The sequence below is a fragment of the Pseudopodoces humilis genome, chromosome 1 (assembly GCF_049639895.1).
Source record: "Pseudopodoces humilis isolate 2021_Gansu_Grassland_sample_001 chromosome 1, ASM4963989v1, whole genome shotgun sequence".
NCBI classification, from domain to species: Eukaryota; Metazoa; Chordata; class Aves; order Passeriformes; family Paridae; genus Pseudopodoces; species Pseudopodoces humilis.
Genome location: NC_142200.1, coordinates 32,593,996 through 32,610,251, shown reverse-complemented (window position 1 = coordinate 32,610,251; position 16,256 = coordinate 32,593,996). Strand labels below are relative to the sequence as shown.

General features: G+C 38.1%; 1 protein-coding gene across 7 annotated transcripts in view; it reads right to left on the bottom strand.

The window, feature by feature from the left end:
- Positions 1–16,256, bottom strand: part of NCOA2 (nuclear receptor coactivator 2) — a 188,642-nt gene that overhangs the window by 34,135 nt on the left and 138,251 nt on the right. For all 7 annotated transcript variants that reach the window (XM_014255672.2, XM_005517104.3, XM_088052708.1 and 4 more), the window contains 6 exons: positions 12,977–13,154; positions 11,366–11,551; positions 10,420–10,521; positions 10,183–10,323; positions 6,647–6,794; positions 3,242–4,511 (listed from right to left, as the gene is read on the bottom strand). In XM_014255672.2, coding sequence (XP_014111147.1) covers positions 3,242–4,511; positions 6,647–6,794; positions 10,183–10,323; positions 10,420–10,521; positions 11,366–11,551; positions 12,977–13,154 — 2,025 coding nt within the window. The remainder of the gene's footprint in view (positions 1–3,241; positions 4,512–6,646; positions 6,795–10,182; positions 10,324–10,419; positions 10,522–11,365; positions 11,552–12,976; positions 13,155–16,256) is intronic.

Genomic DNA, 16,256 nt, shown 5'->3' with positions numbered 1-16,256 from the left:
GAAAATGCAATGGCTCTGTTGCCTCCCAACACACTGATCTCCCTTGTAGAGGCCATCCCACTGCTGCTCTGCTGCAGTTTCCAGAGAAACTGCACACTCCAGTGACTAATTACTTAAAAATACAACATTCCTCAGGGAGGAGAAGTTTTAAATAAACCTGCAAAATAGGTAACACAAGCACATGGCTAATTTTTACATATGGGAGGAAGAAGGAGGGGGAAGGATGCAGGAGGATGGAAGAATTTAGCTCAAGAATCTGTGTACTAGTCTTGTACTAAATAGTTCCAGCTTTGATCTAAATTTAGGCAATGAGCACTTCCTGTGGGAGACCATCTTCCAAAGCTGAAGAGTTTTGATGCTAAATATTTTTAGTGATTTTATAATTGGGGTAAAGTGGTTATTTGTTTAAAGACCTGACTTTCAGACAGTTAAACATTTACATTATTCTATATTCCCCACCATTTCCTCTCCTACTCCATGCTGGACTTCTGTTTATTCAGCTCCAGGTTTCACTGCATTTTAAGTGGGTTTTAAAGTTCTATGTACAACCAACAGGAGCAACACAAGCCCTTCTGTCATTATCCACCAGTCTTCCATCACAAGTGACAAGACTGGCTGCTCCATACCTTGGTGCTGAGGAAGCCCATACCACTTTATCACGACTCCTGCACTGCTTTGTGGTTTTCTGAACAAACCCAACTCCTGGACCTTCCTGTACCTCCGGTTCTCTCTCTCCTGGGAGACAAACTCTGTCTTCAAATTTTAAGAAAAGGCAATACATCCACAGCCCATGCTTCAACCCCCTCAAATCCCTCCCCAACCTCAGAAACATAAAACCTAAAAATAAAAAATGAATAGACTATTCACTTTACGAAGTTCATAATTCAAGAGACCTGATTTTCAACTGCTTGAGGTTGGCAATGCTTGTGGACACTGAAGTCTCTTTCTTGAAAGTTGGTATTATAGTTTACATTTAGGGTGAGACACAACTTGCCTATAAAAAAGTAAAGCAGTAAACAGTTTAAACTATTCACCTGTGCCGCCACTTGTCAATGGGAATACCAATAAAGAACAGCTGACCTTGTCTGTTTTAGACACATATTAGGATAAGATTAAAAAAACCCAACAAAATCCTGGAGTATTTTTCTGTGTTTCCATCAGCAACAAAAGGAGTCTGTAGGACTACCTTGGACTTGACTTCAGAGTTCTAGAGGGGATAAAACCTGCTGTCTGAGAATTGGTTTGTAAGCAAAACTGTTTCTTGTGTACTCCACAGAGCTCATGAAAAAGGAAATTTTAATTCTTTTAGAAATTTAATTCTTGGGGAATAAACATCTGAAGGCCATGATTTTGATCTATGGATGAAGGGCATAAATTTTTTGGTGATTACTAAAGTTTACGTTCTTGTCAAGTACCTAATACTGGAGGACTGAAGATCTTTGCCTTCAATCTTCTACTGACTTAATTGTATAGGATCTGAACTAGGAATTGAAATCAATCAGACATTTTAAAAATACTCCATTCTTGCCAGTTTAGCTGTGAATTTCTTGATGTCTGTATTTTTCTAGCATAATGAACCATAAGTTCTCACAGAGAATCTAAACCCTATCTCCACAGACAATACAAAATACAGGCTTCTATTGAAAACTAAACTAACATCCAGACTTGAGGATAAATCGGTGCAAATTTCAGTAAGGAGAAGTTAGTACAATTTGGCTTGGTTTTGCTTGAAGTGTGGGAAGGATTGAAAAACCACAATTGTTTCTACATAGTGGCAATAGCTGTCAAATTTTGTTGAAACAAAAACAGCAAAGTAACCTTAGGAGTTGCCTGGAAAACTGAGAATTTAACAATGCTGCATCCAGAGTGGAGCAGCACATTTGGCCTCTATGTTTTGTGGTTATAACCACTGTTGAAAGAACTGTCTACTAGTTATAGACTGCCAATAGGGCAAATAAAAATAATAATAATTTAATGTTGTGACTTAAGGCTAAGAAAATGTTGCCTATCCCTCAGCCTTATGGTACAATATAGAAAATATTAAAAAGTGTATTGATACACACACAATAAAAAGATACAAGAGGTTAAAAAGAATAAACAAGCTCAAACCTAGTCTGCACATTAGAAAATATACAAGATTTTTATAATTAAGGATGCGGCTGTGAATGAGACACATGAACGTTTCCATTGTATATGATCTGATCATGATTTACAAACTAAAGCTTCACACAGAGGGCTGCCTAGGGATTAATGATCAGCTGGGAGATTTCATAGTGTAGGACAGATCTAAGGATCATTAACTCCAGCTAGTTATACCCTTCCCAGAAAATGCTTTATGCTAAAATTGATATTGTAATTACCCATTTTATAAATAATATAAACAGTAAGTAGCAGACTGTTTTTGCTGCGTCCCTTTTTCTTGGGACTCTGAAAACTGGAGCACTTTGGGTGATGTGGACTTGGTGCTTTTGGAAAGTGACTTCTGCATGAAAAGTCAGTGACATAACACTTCTTAGCTTGTAGGTCCCAGCAATACACAATCTATTATTGTGTTGGGCAGCACAGCAAGAAGCAACCTTGTACAGAAAGCAAAGAAATTCTGAACACAAAATTCAATGCAGATAGCCTTCCACAAGGAGACGTGATCCCTGCACTGAACAATTAATCATCAGCAGAAACTTGAGGCTGAATATAAAGAATTTTTAAGATGACAAGAAAAGCCCATCAAATCCACTAAATTGGCACAGAAGTCTATTTGCTTTGATTTTAATTTGCAGGTCAAGCATAGCATGAAGATCAGTAATGCAAAGTTGTTATCAGTCCTTTCAAACAACTCCTGTTCTTAAGCATGAACCTGTTTTCCTTGGGAGGAGTGTAGCTGCTATGCTGGGCTAGGTCAAGGACCCATTTAGCAAGCACAACAGCAGTTCAACATCAGCCTATGGGAAAAGCTGTCAATTAGTTATCACTAACCAAGAGTCACGAGTATTTTCTCTTTGCCCGATTACCATCTGGGAAAGGCACCCTGCATTATCACTCTCCTCCCAGGCAGAGTCTGTGCTTTTACACAGTGTGGTCATCACAACCCAGTAACACCGACCGGGAAACCAAGTGAAGGCTGGATTTCAAAAGACAGGTAACAGCCTCCTGAAGTGCCAAAGTGCTACTCTTAGAGGAAGTCAGAAGGCAGGAATGCAGGCCTGGAACAAGCCATTCACATGTAACACAAAAATTAGCTTACCTGTTCATTGGGCTCGAAGCTTATCTCTTCTTTTTCCGTCCTCATAGCTATTAACTTTGTGCTACCGGAAGGGTCTGTCTTACTGTCCAACCGCTCCAGTTTTGGGGGTATGTCTGGTAAACCAATATCTTTAGTATCATCTTTATCTAGCAAGTAGCGAAGTAGTGCATTATTATTCTTCTTAGGACTCGCTGGCTCCTGTTTAACAGTCACCTCTGAACCAGGAGCTGTGCTACTGGACTCCTGGTTCAGTTCTTTGCCCGTGGCCTCTGCTGTGAGCTTGGCCAAATCGACAGGAGAACTACTGTCCTGCAATAGTCTGTGCAAAATTTTATGCTTCTCCTTGAGTGAGGTTCCGTGTGCTGAACCAGACCCAGGCAACCCTCCCGCGGAGTCCTTGCTGATGTCTCCCATGGTACTGGACAAAGGTGAAGGCTCCATCTGATCTGATTTGGTGGTCAGCAATTGTAAGAGCTTTGTCTGGCTTTTTCCGTCGTGCAGTTTACTCTGTCCATCAGGTCTCTCACCACTGACAACCGGTGGCATGTTGCTATCGCTGTTGTCTTTCTGCTCTCCTGAATGGCAGCTGCTCTCTGCTTGTCCAGTTGTACCTTCTGATTGCTCCCCATATATTCCAAAGCAGTCTTTAGAGTCCAGGCTTCCCATCTTGCTTAGCTGGGGAGGATTCATATTCACAGGGGAATTTTGTAAATTTCCCATTTTTAGGTCAGGTGAAGCCAACGACGATCCTAGAGAAACGCCGTGGCCCTCGCTGAGGGCCTGAAGTGCGTTCAGGGAACTGTTGGTGTAGTTATGGCTATTTCCTGTGCTGCTGCAGACTCCCACAGGTGAATGTAAGCTTCCTGCAGGGGAGAACTGACTGGGTGGGATGCGAGGACTTCCTGCCACTCCAGGGCTCACGCGATGCCTTGGGGAAAGCATAGAGTTTGGCTGCCCTGGGTTCATGCCGGGGCTGCTTTGTGAGGGGCTATTCATTTTTAGTGCATAGTTACTACCCTGAGGAGTGGATGCTTGTATGCTTGACACATGGTTCATTCCCCCTGAACCACCAAACCTGCCTGCTGGCATGCCCACTTGCTCCTTTGGGCCATTTATGGCAAAATTTATATTGCTACTGATGGTCATATCCTGACCTGGGTTCCCACTGCACATGGCCTGATGGGCAGGGCTGCTGGAACTAATTGGGTTCAATATCTTCCCCATTCCTTGTCCAGTCAAATCCTGATTCATTCCACAGACATTCTGCTCTCTATGTGGCAAGAGGAAGAAAAACAGCCTGTTAGCTAAATGACAGTAGCCAACTTGCAATTACATTACGGAAAAAGAAGCAAAACCCCAAACCTCACTTTAAAATAACACAAAACCCCTACAATCAAAAACAAATCAACAATTTGACAAAAGTGATATGCAACTCTCAACATGGATGAACATTAACAGTATGGTTTTTCAGTACCTCATTAGAAAACAATGAAAGAGAGGAAAAACAAAATTGAACCTCACTTAAATGACAGTCATTAGAAATGCTGATAGGTCACAATTTCAGACTCCCTTTAATGTATCTCTCCTCTACAATTTGGCAAGAGCTAACCTCTAGAACTGAAAGAAATCTCATCTGAAACATATGACCCAACAAATACATGTTTTACAAGACAGCTGCAGACAGCTGTTTGCTGGAGTTTTGAATTTCTCTGAGTTAGCCCCACCACAAGGCCAGAGTGGGCTATTTGCCCACCAAGTTCATAGCGAAAAGAAAGTTGAAAAAGTCACATTTTTACACTGCCAGAGTGTTTTAATACTGCTCCAAAACAGCATGTGAGCCAAGGGAACTACTGGATACTGGTTCAGAATGAGAACAGTCTGTTAGCAATCCAGTCCTGCACAGGCATTTAGGAAAAGGAGAGAAGAAAAACAAACCACACACATAAGAGCTGAAACTCATATTTTAGAGATGTAGGCAGCAAGACAGAAGAAACAGAAGAGACACACACACATACACACAGAGAAAAAGCTCCTGTGAGAGCACCTGAAGGTCACTTTTCCTCAGCAAATTTTAATTAGTTTATGGAAGGATGTAATGCACTTTTTACTCTGTGCTAAAACTTAAATTAGGAAAATCAGACATATTCCCAAATGCTAAAAGCTACAAAAGAGACAGAGTCAAGTAGGTTACGAAGGAAAAAATGAATTTCTGACAAGAAAAATCAAATCAGCTCTGGACTTCCAAAACCAAATACAAATGGAACATTCCTAATATGCATTCTCCATGAGACAAAATCCATTCCTATTTGCACAGTATAAGTAAGTGCAGATAAACCTCCACTTTTGCTAAAGCATGAGAAGTGAAATAATTGAAGAATACAGAGTGAATCTTCTTATTCTGTATTTGTTGCCTTAGGTATAAAGGCAAGGATGAAAAACATTAACTATAAAAAAAGGGCTATTTTTAAAACCTTATTACAAATACAATAGTACCAGCACTCTGCTAAAAAATTGCAAGAAAATATATGAGTACAATTTTAAACTTATTAGTGCTTGCTTTTTAAAATTTAAAATTTGGCACTTAATAAAATATTAAGTCTATTCAGCAATCCAAAGAAAACAAATTGCAGACAGCTTTTGGTCAGATCAATCTACAATTTCTATAAAATGGTTTCAGTTATAATTATGTTTAGCACTGTTTTCTTCCTCTCAAGAAAAATGACACTGAGGATTCAAGGAAAATGGTATTGTAATTACAGTCAGCCAATAAAACCTGAAACAAAATCTGATACAAATACACCAGGACACACAATGACTTAATAAAAATTGTATGTTGAAGTTTTGATGTCAGTGATTACTGAGCTCTGACTTTAACGTATTATTGACTGTACTTTTTGAGAAAAAAACCCCAAACCAACAGTAGTGACACTCCTTAGGACTGGACACATGAAAGCCACTAAGCCAAACACCAGAAAAGACATGGAATGAAGGGAATCAAAGAATTAAATAACGCTTTGTTTCAAGTGCAGCCCTAGCCATCATAACATGTTCTTTTAAGAAGAAATAGAACCAATGATACCGAATGTGAACTATGAGAATTCTAAGTTTTCTAGATTTAATTACAGTTGGAAAATTCCTTGCAATCTACTATGCAAAATACAGGAAATTAAAATACTGACATTAAGAACACGGCATTGAAAATCCAGCATGTCATTTTTAAATTCTGAAATAATCTTTACGTCTTTTCCTGCTGCAAGCATTGAATTCAAAATCTTACTTTGTTTCCATGATATCAGTTCTGGGTCAACTGAAATCGATCAGCCTTAAACAACCCATTTGCTTTGGCAACCTTGTACTTTGCATGTCCCTTAGCAGAGTGTGGATGTAAGGAAGTGGCAGGATTACCTGTGAAGCATATGCAAGGAGATTACAAGCTGAGGTTCACTGGTCGTCTGAGAACGGATGAGCTTGCTCTTTGTTTGGGCAGAAACGATGGTGCCGTCCGACAAGGAAAAGCGATAAACAGGACTGAAGGCCAGTCCCTGCCTCAGCACTGCAGGCAAGCAGAACAACACGGTTAAACTAATGAGAAACTGCAGCTCAGGTAGCTCAGCTGCCCAACTTCTGATGTTCAGCATTGATGTCTCAGATGCAGTGCTAATTAAGCAAAACAAATGAAAAGAACATTTTGAAAATAACTAGATGTGATACATACAAAATAAAGGATCCTGCATGCTGTAGGGTGATCAAATGAAAATCTGTAAGGAGTGACAGCAATAACAGGAAGATACCATGAAACAGAATGTACTTCAGAAGCAGACAGGAAGTTCTTAATGTCCATTTCACTTTTCATCAAATATGTGTCTAATTCCTTTTGTTCCTCAAACACTTTTTTATTGTACCATCTACATTATGATGATTTAATATAAATGTCCTTAGTTTTTAGATCACCTGTTTCCATTAGCCTGTGTACTCTCCTTACTGCCTGCCTAAATTGTCTTGCAACGGTTACTCTTACTACTTCTTTAATTTAAAAAATGCATAAACTCTTACATAAGAACAGTTAGAAATGAGAAGTGGAATGAGAAAATATTACTTCTAAAAGAACAAATACAAAATATATATAGCTCAAAAAAATTAAAATACAATTCCCTAAAGCAAAATTGGGGCTCTGCTACCCTTTCTCAGTGTTGACTGCATTTCAGTTTTGGGGCTTACTTCATTGTATATATTCTTCAGCCTTTTACGTTTTTAATGCAAATCTGAACTTCAACAAATTTGGTTCTCTAACTTCCACAGACCTCTGTCACATTTCTTTAATGAAAAATTAAAACATGCTATGGAAAAGCAAATCTCCCAAACATTTATTCTACTGTTCACTCTCTGCCATCAATGACACAAGTGTGGTCACTTAAAATTTTTTCTAGTCCAAAAGCAATCACATTAGGATTGCAGGTATGAGAGAAGTAAAATACTTCAAAAATTTTCATACAATTATTTAGGGAAAAAATAGGAACAAAGCAATACAAATACATTTAATTTCCTATTTTTTTTTCATATACACATATTTTCTGTGGGATTCTTTATCTTTTTTCTTTTTCTTTTTTTTAATTAATAGTATCATGTGATCTTCATTTCACTGCTTGTCTTCTAATATTTCCTGCTGTAATGAAATTACATGGTTTTCCAAGTGTGGCCTTTATTTTTCTGGTCTACAGAGCTACCACATTTTCAGCCTCACAAGACTGGTTACAATTACTTTCCTTCCCTGTCCCCCACTGTTATATATTGTTCTGCAAGGTTTCAAAGTATTATCTAGGCAGTGAGAAAACAGGAAGCACAATTTAAACAACCAGAAGGGGTTTTTCAGAGTAAAAATGTAACGAAAAACAAAAACCTACAACAGTGAAACAATACAAAACAAAATTTCACTGTTAGGTATGTCATTGTTTCAGTTTAACCTCTGGGCACCAGAAGGTCCAAAGCTCTTAACTTTAGCATATACCACATCAGGAAATTCCAGTACTCAATGCCAACAGGATACAAGTGAAATCTCTACTTAAATCATTTTCCAAACTAATTCTTTAAGCAAACAAGAATGTTTCCATACTCCTCTTGAGGAAATGCTATTTTTCCAACTGCGGCCAATAAAAACTTGCCATATATTCTGCTTTTTACACTGAGAGATGATTTTAAAGCATGTTTTCTGTTGTTTATCAAGCTAATGCTGTATTTTTTCACACTGTAATGCAGGGTTACATGTAGGAGATCATTACTTTCTTTGCTCCCATTCTCAAACCACAATGACTTGAAAACTGCAAGCACGACGATGTTACAGTCCAAGATATGACTTGTTTTTCTTCTCCATACTTCAGGACAGAGGAGCAAAATATTTCAGCCATTATTCCTCTTCAGTGCTGTATAATTTGTAGGAAAGTAAATCCAGAACTTTTTCCTCCTCTTATCACGCCTCTTTTCACTCTGACAAGAAGAGAGGAGCCCTCTCATTTAGACTAATGCTACAATTTACATGACAGTCCTAAACCATAACTGCAAAATGATACAGTGTGAACTCCAAAACACATATTTTCACCACTTCATAGAAAGCTTAAGAGAGGACTCATTCAAACCTTAGGACCCAGTGTAATAGCTGCTAATTTGGTTAGGAATAACTTGATGACTGAAATAACAAGTGCTGGGATGCCATGACACATACCCCTAAATCATCTCAGGCACAGATGGGTCCTTACCTGCAACTGCTCTCTAAAACCCTGGTTTAACTTTAATTGCATGCTGCCTTCTTCAGTTCTGTCTGACATCACAGCACAAAGCTGTATGAAAAAAGCTTTAAACATACAGCACAAAGCTGTATGTTTTTACATCAGCTGCTGATGTAAAAACTTTTAGCACTTCTACTGTATATGCCCCTGAAAATTGCTGTGTTATCTAAAATAACACAGCAATTCTGTGACCCCACATTTATAAAACACCACCTGAAGATTTCAGGAAATCAAAACATATTAAAGAATATTTAACTAATGCCTCATGACCAAAGCTCTTTTGTGTATTTGGTGGAATAATCTGATATTCCAGTTACAATTTAGTATCCAAGATGACATGTTTGTTGCTTAATGACCATGGTAACTATTTGTTACAAGCCAGCTGTAAACTCTGTTCTTTAAACATGAACCCAATGAATGATGCTTCTGTACTGGAAATGTTCCAGCTATTCCTAACTGGTTTTGAAATTACTTTCCCATGGACTAGATAGGGTTATTTGCTTTTATTAATCCGGGTTTGTGTTAACGGTTTTACAAAAATCCCCACCCAGTCACTACCACAGCAACCTCATGGGGATCATTCCAAAGTGCAATACCTTCCTACTTCTTACCTGCCATAATCTTGACTGAGTAGATGTGCTCCTGGGATATCCTGTAACATTTACCAGCTAGATACAGTGCAACAATGTAGGTTTCCAAATAGTATGAGAGGTGAAGCTTTGGGAATCTACACTCAGTGTTTCTCCCAGGAAATGTAACAGTAAAAGTCCATTTTTGTAGAGAAAAGGAACAAAGGCAATGAACTGCAATGTGTGAATTTGGGTTTTGAAGAATAATGGTCAGTGAACATTTTGGTGGACAACATACAAGGGTCTTTCTTTCCAAAATAATTTTGACATTTTGAAGATTTAAAACACTCCAAGATGTCACAGTAACATCATTGTACCCAAGCTGTAACAGCCTTTAGGAAGGCTAAAACAACCAGAGAAAAAGCTGAAGACCTCAGTAGAGAGCCATCAGTGTGTTAAGTAAAGCAGCTTGAGAAAGGGACTGTCAGTAGCTGGTGATTGTTCCAGGAAAGCACAACAAAGAGAACACAACCAAGAGATACAAATGGCAAACAGGTTAAATACATAAAGTGCTAAAAGTATGAAACCTAACCTTCCTGGTGATGCCTCTTGGCAAAAGATATTTCTCCCTCGTGCTGCGAATGGAACCTCTGAATGCATCTTCTCACCAAATCCTCCCAGCCAGGCTTCATAGCTGCTCGCATGGTACTTGTGTCCAGTGAAGTTATTTTGCCTGATATTAGATATATTAGAAAATATTAGTTATAGCAATTTCCCCACTGAGGAAAAATAAATGAAATTAAAAACTTCTATTCCTATTTCACAATACCTTGAAGATCCTGGCGTGTAGTAAAGCTCTCTGACGAAGGAAGAAGTGGTCTTTCCTTCATTGGAGCTCTTCTTGCAACACAAATCAAGCAAGACTGCAAATCTTAGAGAAAAAATGTTACTTCATTTAATTTTTATGGAAAGGGAAGACTTCTGCTTCCACAAAGACTTCAGAAATACTTAAAAAAAGCTCTTTATATCTATTTGGACCAAAAAAATAGATTTTGTACCAATAAATGCACAGACAAAACTCAGTTGGTTTGTATCTTCATTACTTCTTAAAACATTAAATAAAACTGGAAAGGTGGGTTTGTTCTCTTTTAGAAGAAAAATTAACAAGGACTCCACCACAATCTGTAATATTGGCACATGTTTATGGATCTACCTGTAGTAGCTCAACCACTCAGGACATAAGTAATAAAGAAGTATATACTGCATGCACAAAGAGCACATTTTGTCAACACTCACCATTTCGTACCTTCTAAGCCAAATTTCTTAAACTTGTCCCAAATGCTTGCTGTTCCTGAGAACTCACCTTCACAATAACCATTTTTCACTTACCTGAATACTTACAAAACAATCTGAGGAAATTTACCTGCTGAAGTAATAAATGGTAAAGGAAATGGTGAACCACGATTGCCTTTAAATTCTAAGAATTCAAAAAATTGCCCTTTGAAACTTTCTTCCTAATCAGCTATGCTTTTCTTACAATTGTGGCAATATAAAACTAAGGTGTCTCTCTTTGAGGTAAGCATAATTTCTCTAAGTTTTCTCAGTTGGTTTAACAAATAGATGCAAGCAAGTGTATACTCTCACAGCCAAGACGAAAGTACATTTCTACAGTTAAATAAAAAAAACCCTAAGAATTTTTTCAGTTTTCAGGACTTAGAGGTCACTTTATCAACTGCTCTGAAAGTGCATTAACACAAACTGGAAATGGTAATTACCTTCACCATCCTCCTTGAAAGAATTTGGTTGAGAAACAGCAAAGCACTGCATAGTTTCGTATTTCTGATGTGCTTCCTGGTTATCATGGCCTTCTTCAGAATCAGCAAGAGGTTTCACCAGCATCCGACAATTAAAGGTATGGCTATTACGCCTAGGAGTGTCACCAGACCAAGATCCCCCATTCACTGAGCAAAAGCAAAATTGGACAGTGAGACAAATCTGGTACCAGGCATTTCTGCTGCTTATCCACAGGAAATTAATCAAGATGCTTTACAAACTGGTTGGGAAACAAACTCATTTAACAACAATTTAATTTTAATATTAAATCCCAAACCAGCACGTAATTAGGTCATTTATAAAATTAACAGATTTTAAGAGCACTGCTAATTTGTTCAGCTATTATGTTTTTTTCAAGTGACTTAAAATGACATAGGGGAAAAGCAGAATATAAGTCCAAATATTGGTGCATGCAGAAGTTATACAGCACAGCAAAAGCCATACAGCACAGCAAAAGCCTGCTGGGTAGATCAAGTTGATTTATAAGACTGAAAAAAATAAGGCAGTATTTAAGATCTTTCCAGTAAACTTAAAAGATACTACTAAAAGACATGGCTACATTGTATAAAAATCTCTGTCCAGATTAGAAAGGGAAAGAAACAAACTAATATGCACTTATAAAAACAGGAAGCAATACCATAGGGAATATATTGAAACACACAGTCACAGCTACAATGGGAAAGACTGAAGGGTTGAAATGACCTGGGTGGAGCTATGGATAAAACTAAAGCCTAACACAGTGCTTAAGACAAGTAAAAAAAGAAACAAAATCCTGAGATGCACAAATATAGGCACTGGACATCAGTCAGAGCAAATTAATGTTACAGTACATTAGGAAATGGCAGGGTCATATTTAAAATACTCTTCACTTGCCCTCTTCAGTCATAAAATGCAATAAATGCAGTAATATATTGACTTTAGCCATTTACATTTTTGCTTCTTCAGAGTATATAAGTACAGTAATAAAATGCTAAAGTGAATTGAGTAATACTTTTTAAACTGCTGGGAGTAAATGAGGAACCCAGTATTGACTCTTTCTTTTCATCTCCTCCAAAACTCAATGACATTAAAACTAATATTAATATGAATCCAAAAATGGCTGGAACTAACAAAAACAGGTTTTGAAAGTTAAGAGTAAATGTTGCTGAGAATAAAAACATTGAAATAAAAATTCTAGCCTAAGGAGTTTTCTGATTTTTCTCTTATATTCCTCCTTTTCTGGGCCATTCTTGGAACAAGCAGCCTAGACAGAGAACTAACAGAGTTCACACAGCTAATGCTGTCTTTTAGTGATTCACTCTGGAGATCCATTAAAAAATATCAACTAACATGAATTACTAAAGAGCAATTTTAACAAAGAAGAATTGGAAAGGAGTGGAGGATGCTTTTGAGAATAATATTAATCATTCATAGTCTATATATACATTAAAAATAAATAATGTATATGATGAAACGGTAAGTAGTGTCAGGACTTTAACTTAAGTTATTGAAACATTGACTTATAAAATCAAAGTTAAATAAGTAATGGTATGATATGAGGAAAAGTTATATACCTAAAGATTTTGGCAGCAGGATTTTAACAAATTCATTGTGGTCCCCTACATGCAGGATGCTGTATATGCTTGTGTTCATCAGCTCTTCTTGGTTGTACCTCAGGTACTGTGTCACATTCTCAGAAACAAACACAACATTACCTTCTGGGTTCACTACAAAGAAGAACCCATCCAGGGCCTAAAGGGGGAAAACCAGAAAATGAGAGAGAGAGAGAGATAAACACAATAACAAACAATCAAATTAACAAAATATACATAAAATAAATTCTCCATCCAGAAGACATAACAGAATCTTTCCTCATCCATTCCAGTTCTTATATTAGTGTCTGTAAGAGTAAAGGACACATTTCAGATTGAGCATCTAATCTTTCTTATATGACACTAGTGTAAAAGCACAGAAAGGTGCACACCCTACAAAATAATGAAACCCACATATGGAAACAAACCAAATCCCCCACCCCAAACAAACATACATAATGGAAGAGGTAGCCTTCTATCTATCTGCCTGTGTATGAAGTAAGGAAGCACCAGAAGATGGTTCTGCTAAACCCACAGCCTGTTCACTCCTCTACGCAGTACAGGAAGATTGATCCCAGGAAAACACCATGGGATGTCCTGGCACAAGGCAAGGAAAACACTGGCAGAAAGAAAGACTCTCTCCACATCCCCAGCAGTGCATCTTCATAGAGACGAGGCCCCATGGAGCCGGGAATGTGAGGCATTAAAAGCAGAGAAAGGCAAAGGGAGAAGAGAGCAGGCAGCAAGCAGAGAAGATGGGGGAGCGTTAGACTCTGCTTTTAGGACTGCTTTCATTTTTTAAAAATTTGACACCAGTTTAATTCAGTCCCCACATCATCCAGGGAATGAAGAGGCATCAGATTTTCACCTTCAAAATTCAGCTTCATGGTTTTCCAAAGGACTTAAAGTTTCTGTGAGGAAGTGTCTACATTAGTATTTTCTGCTGATTGGTTTCCCTTCTTATCTCTTGTGACAGTGATGACCTAGCTGCAGCATTCTCTCCAGGATATCTGCCCTACGTTATCTGAAACCTAAGCCAAATACTACATCACTGCTACCCAGTGAGGATGAAGTAAAAATCTGAGTACTGATAAGAAATTCTCATACAAACTTTATTTTTCCTAAGATGCAAACATGATTGCAAATGGTAGAAATATATCATTGTAATTTTATGTAATACGAGCAGATAAAGGAAGGATACAGTTAAAAGCATCAAAGCTTTTGGTCTAAGCATTCAATTAACAATCTACACAGACTTCTGCAGCTTTGCCTGATTTATTCACCTCTCTAAGGATTGGCAGGAAATCACTGGAAGAGTTGTTAGTTATTGTATCTCCAGGGACAGAAATAAATTAGAAAAACAGGCCACCCACAATTCATTGTGGGCTAAAACCAAGTGGATCCATACTAAACCTGAACACAGCTCACTGCAAAACAATCTGAACAAGGAAGAGCTGCCACAGCAAGCACAAGGCGTTTTTTATTTGACGCAACTTGCATACTGCACTAGTACTGTGTTGGTCTTAGCAGGCAGTTCTCAAGTCCACTCATTACAGAGACTTGTTTAAAATATTACTGAGCAGTTAGCAAACCTAGACAATAAAAGATAAGGCTAAGGATAGATTTTACTTCTGCCTTCAGCCACCCAGCAGGAGGCTAAAGAGAAGACAAACCAGGCTCTAGGTTAGAGGTTCACAAGGGAAGGATGAGATGCACCAGTCACAGTTTGCAAGTCAGGAAACTTCATGGAGATACAAGAAAAAAAAATTCCACCAAGAAGGTGATCAGATACGGGAAGAGGCTGCAAAATCCCCTTCCACAGAGATATTCAAACTTTGGCTGGACTTGGATCTGGGCCACCTGCTCTACTTGGACCAGCTTACACTGGGAGGTAGGAATACACAAGCTCCAAAGGTTTTTCCCCAGCTAAGTTAGATAAGTCAATGATTTTGCTCCAGGGGAGGGTCAGTGAAAGCACAATGCAAGCAGAGCAGCTGAGCCAGTGGCTGACAAACGCTTTATTTGTTCTATTTTAAAATGACAACATAATAAAACCCACTAATAAATGTATAAGTGCATACTTTCCCTGTCTACCTCTAAATTCAGATAAACTAGGTCTTTTTTGTTCCTGTTGTCACAAATTCTGATCTCTAACACCGTTTTTTATCATTGCCTTCTTTTTGTTTCTGATAATTCTTGGCTCTTCCTGTTGATTTACTTTCTTTGTGAGCCCTGTCCTTTAGATGTATTTCTTAACATTCATTACATTTTCATGCTGAGTAGTATTTATTTTAACTAAAAAAGATTTACAAATTAATTAATAAATTGAGGTTGTAGTATAATTTTCAGCATAGTAATTTTTAGTATAATAATCAGCATCTCTGCTATGGATTAATGTCTTAGGCTGCATTTCACCACCACTTAAAAGCCAGTGTAAGCATGGCCTGTTTGATTTAGTACTTCCTACATCACAACAGCAACCTGTACTGTGTGAGGCTATGAAGAGCTGGACCAGAGAGCTAAGCACTAATTAAAGGAAAAAAAGATGCTAGCCACATCAGTCTCCAGCTGGCCAACCATAGAAGCCATGGTATTTAGGCTGGCAGGAGGGTATGGGTTTGGCTGAACCATCCTGCTTGGCAGCTGTCCACACATCAATTCACAGGGGCTACAAAACCAAAGCTATCATAGATGCTTATTGGAGCCCTAAGGATAAAATTTTCAAAGGTGGAGGTGGCAAGCAAGAGATTATGAGAATTACTGGCATCTCACAATAATCTTCAGTTTTCCCTACTATTTCCTAGAGTGGTAACTTCTTTGGCAAAGAAGTGCTCTCTGTGCTGTTCTGTCACAGCTGTTTCTTGAGTTGATCACAGACGTGGCCATCTGGGCTTAGAATAACAAAGGGCCTTGTATTTCAGTCTCTCATTTATTTCTGTTCTCTTAGAAAATAATCTTGCAGGTAAGCAGCAGCAGGCATTTGAGGAAGTCAGTGCACCAAGACACTTGAATATTTTAGAGCCTCCACTATTGCAATATTTCTTACTTCTGTTCCCAGATGTGAGCCACCACAATCAAAAACTTTTCTTCAGAGCTATTGGGAAAATTGGTGAACAAATAATGGACAAAATGATGGAAGAGAAATCAAGAAAACAGATATTTTCGATTACATACTGGGACAGAAAATACATTTGTGTTCTTTGAGAGGTTGTCATCTCTCTCTTGGCTATTTTTCCACACTTTCTTCCTATCTACTTTATGT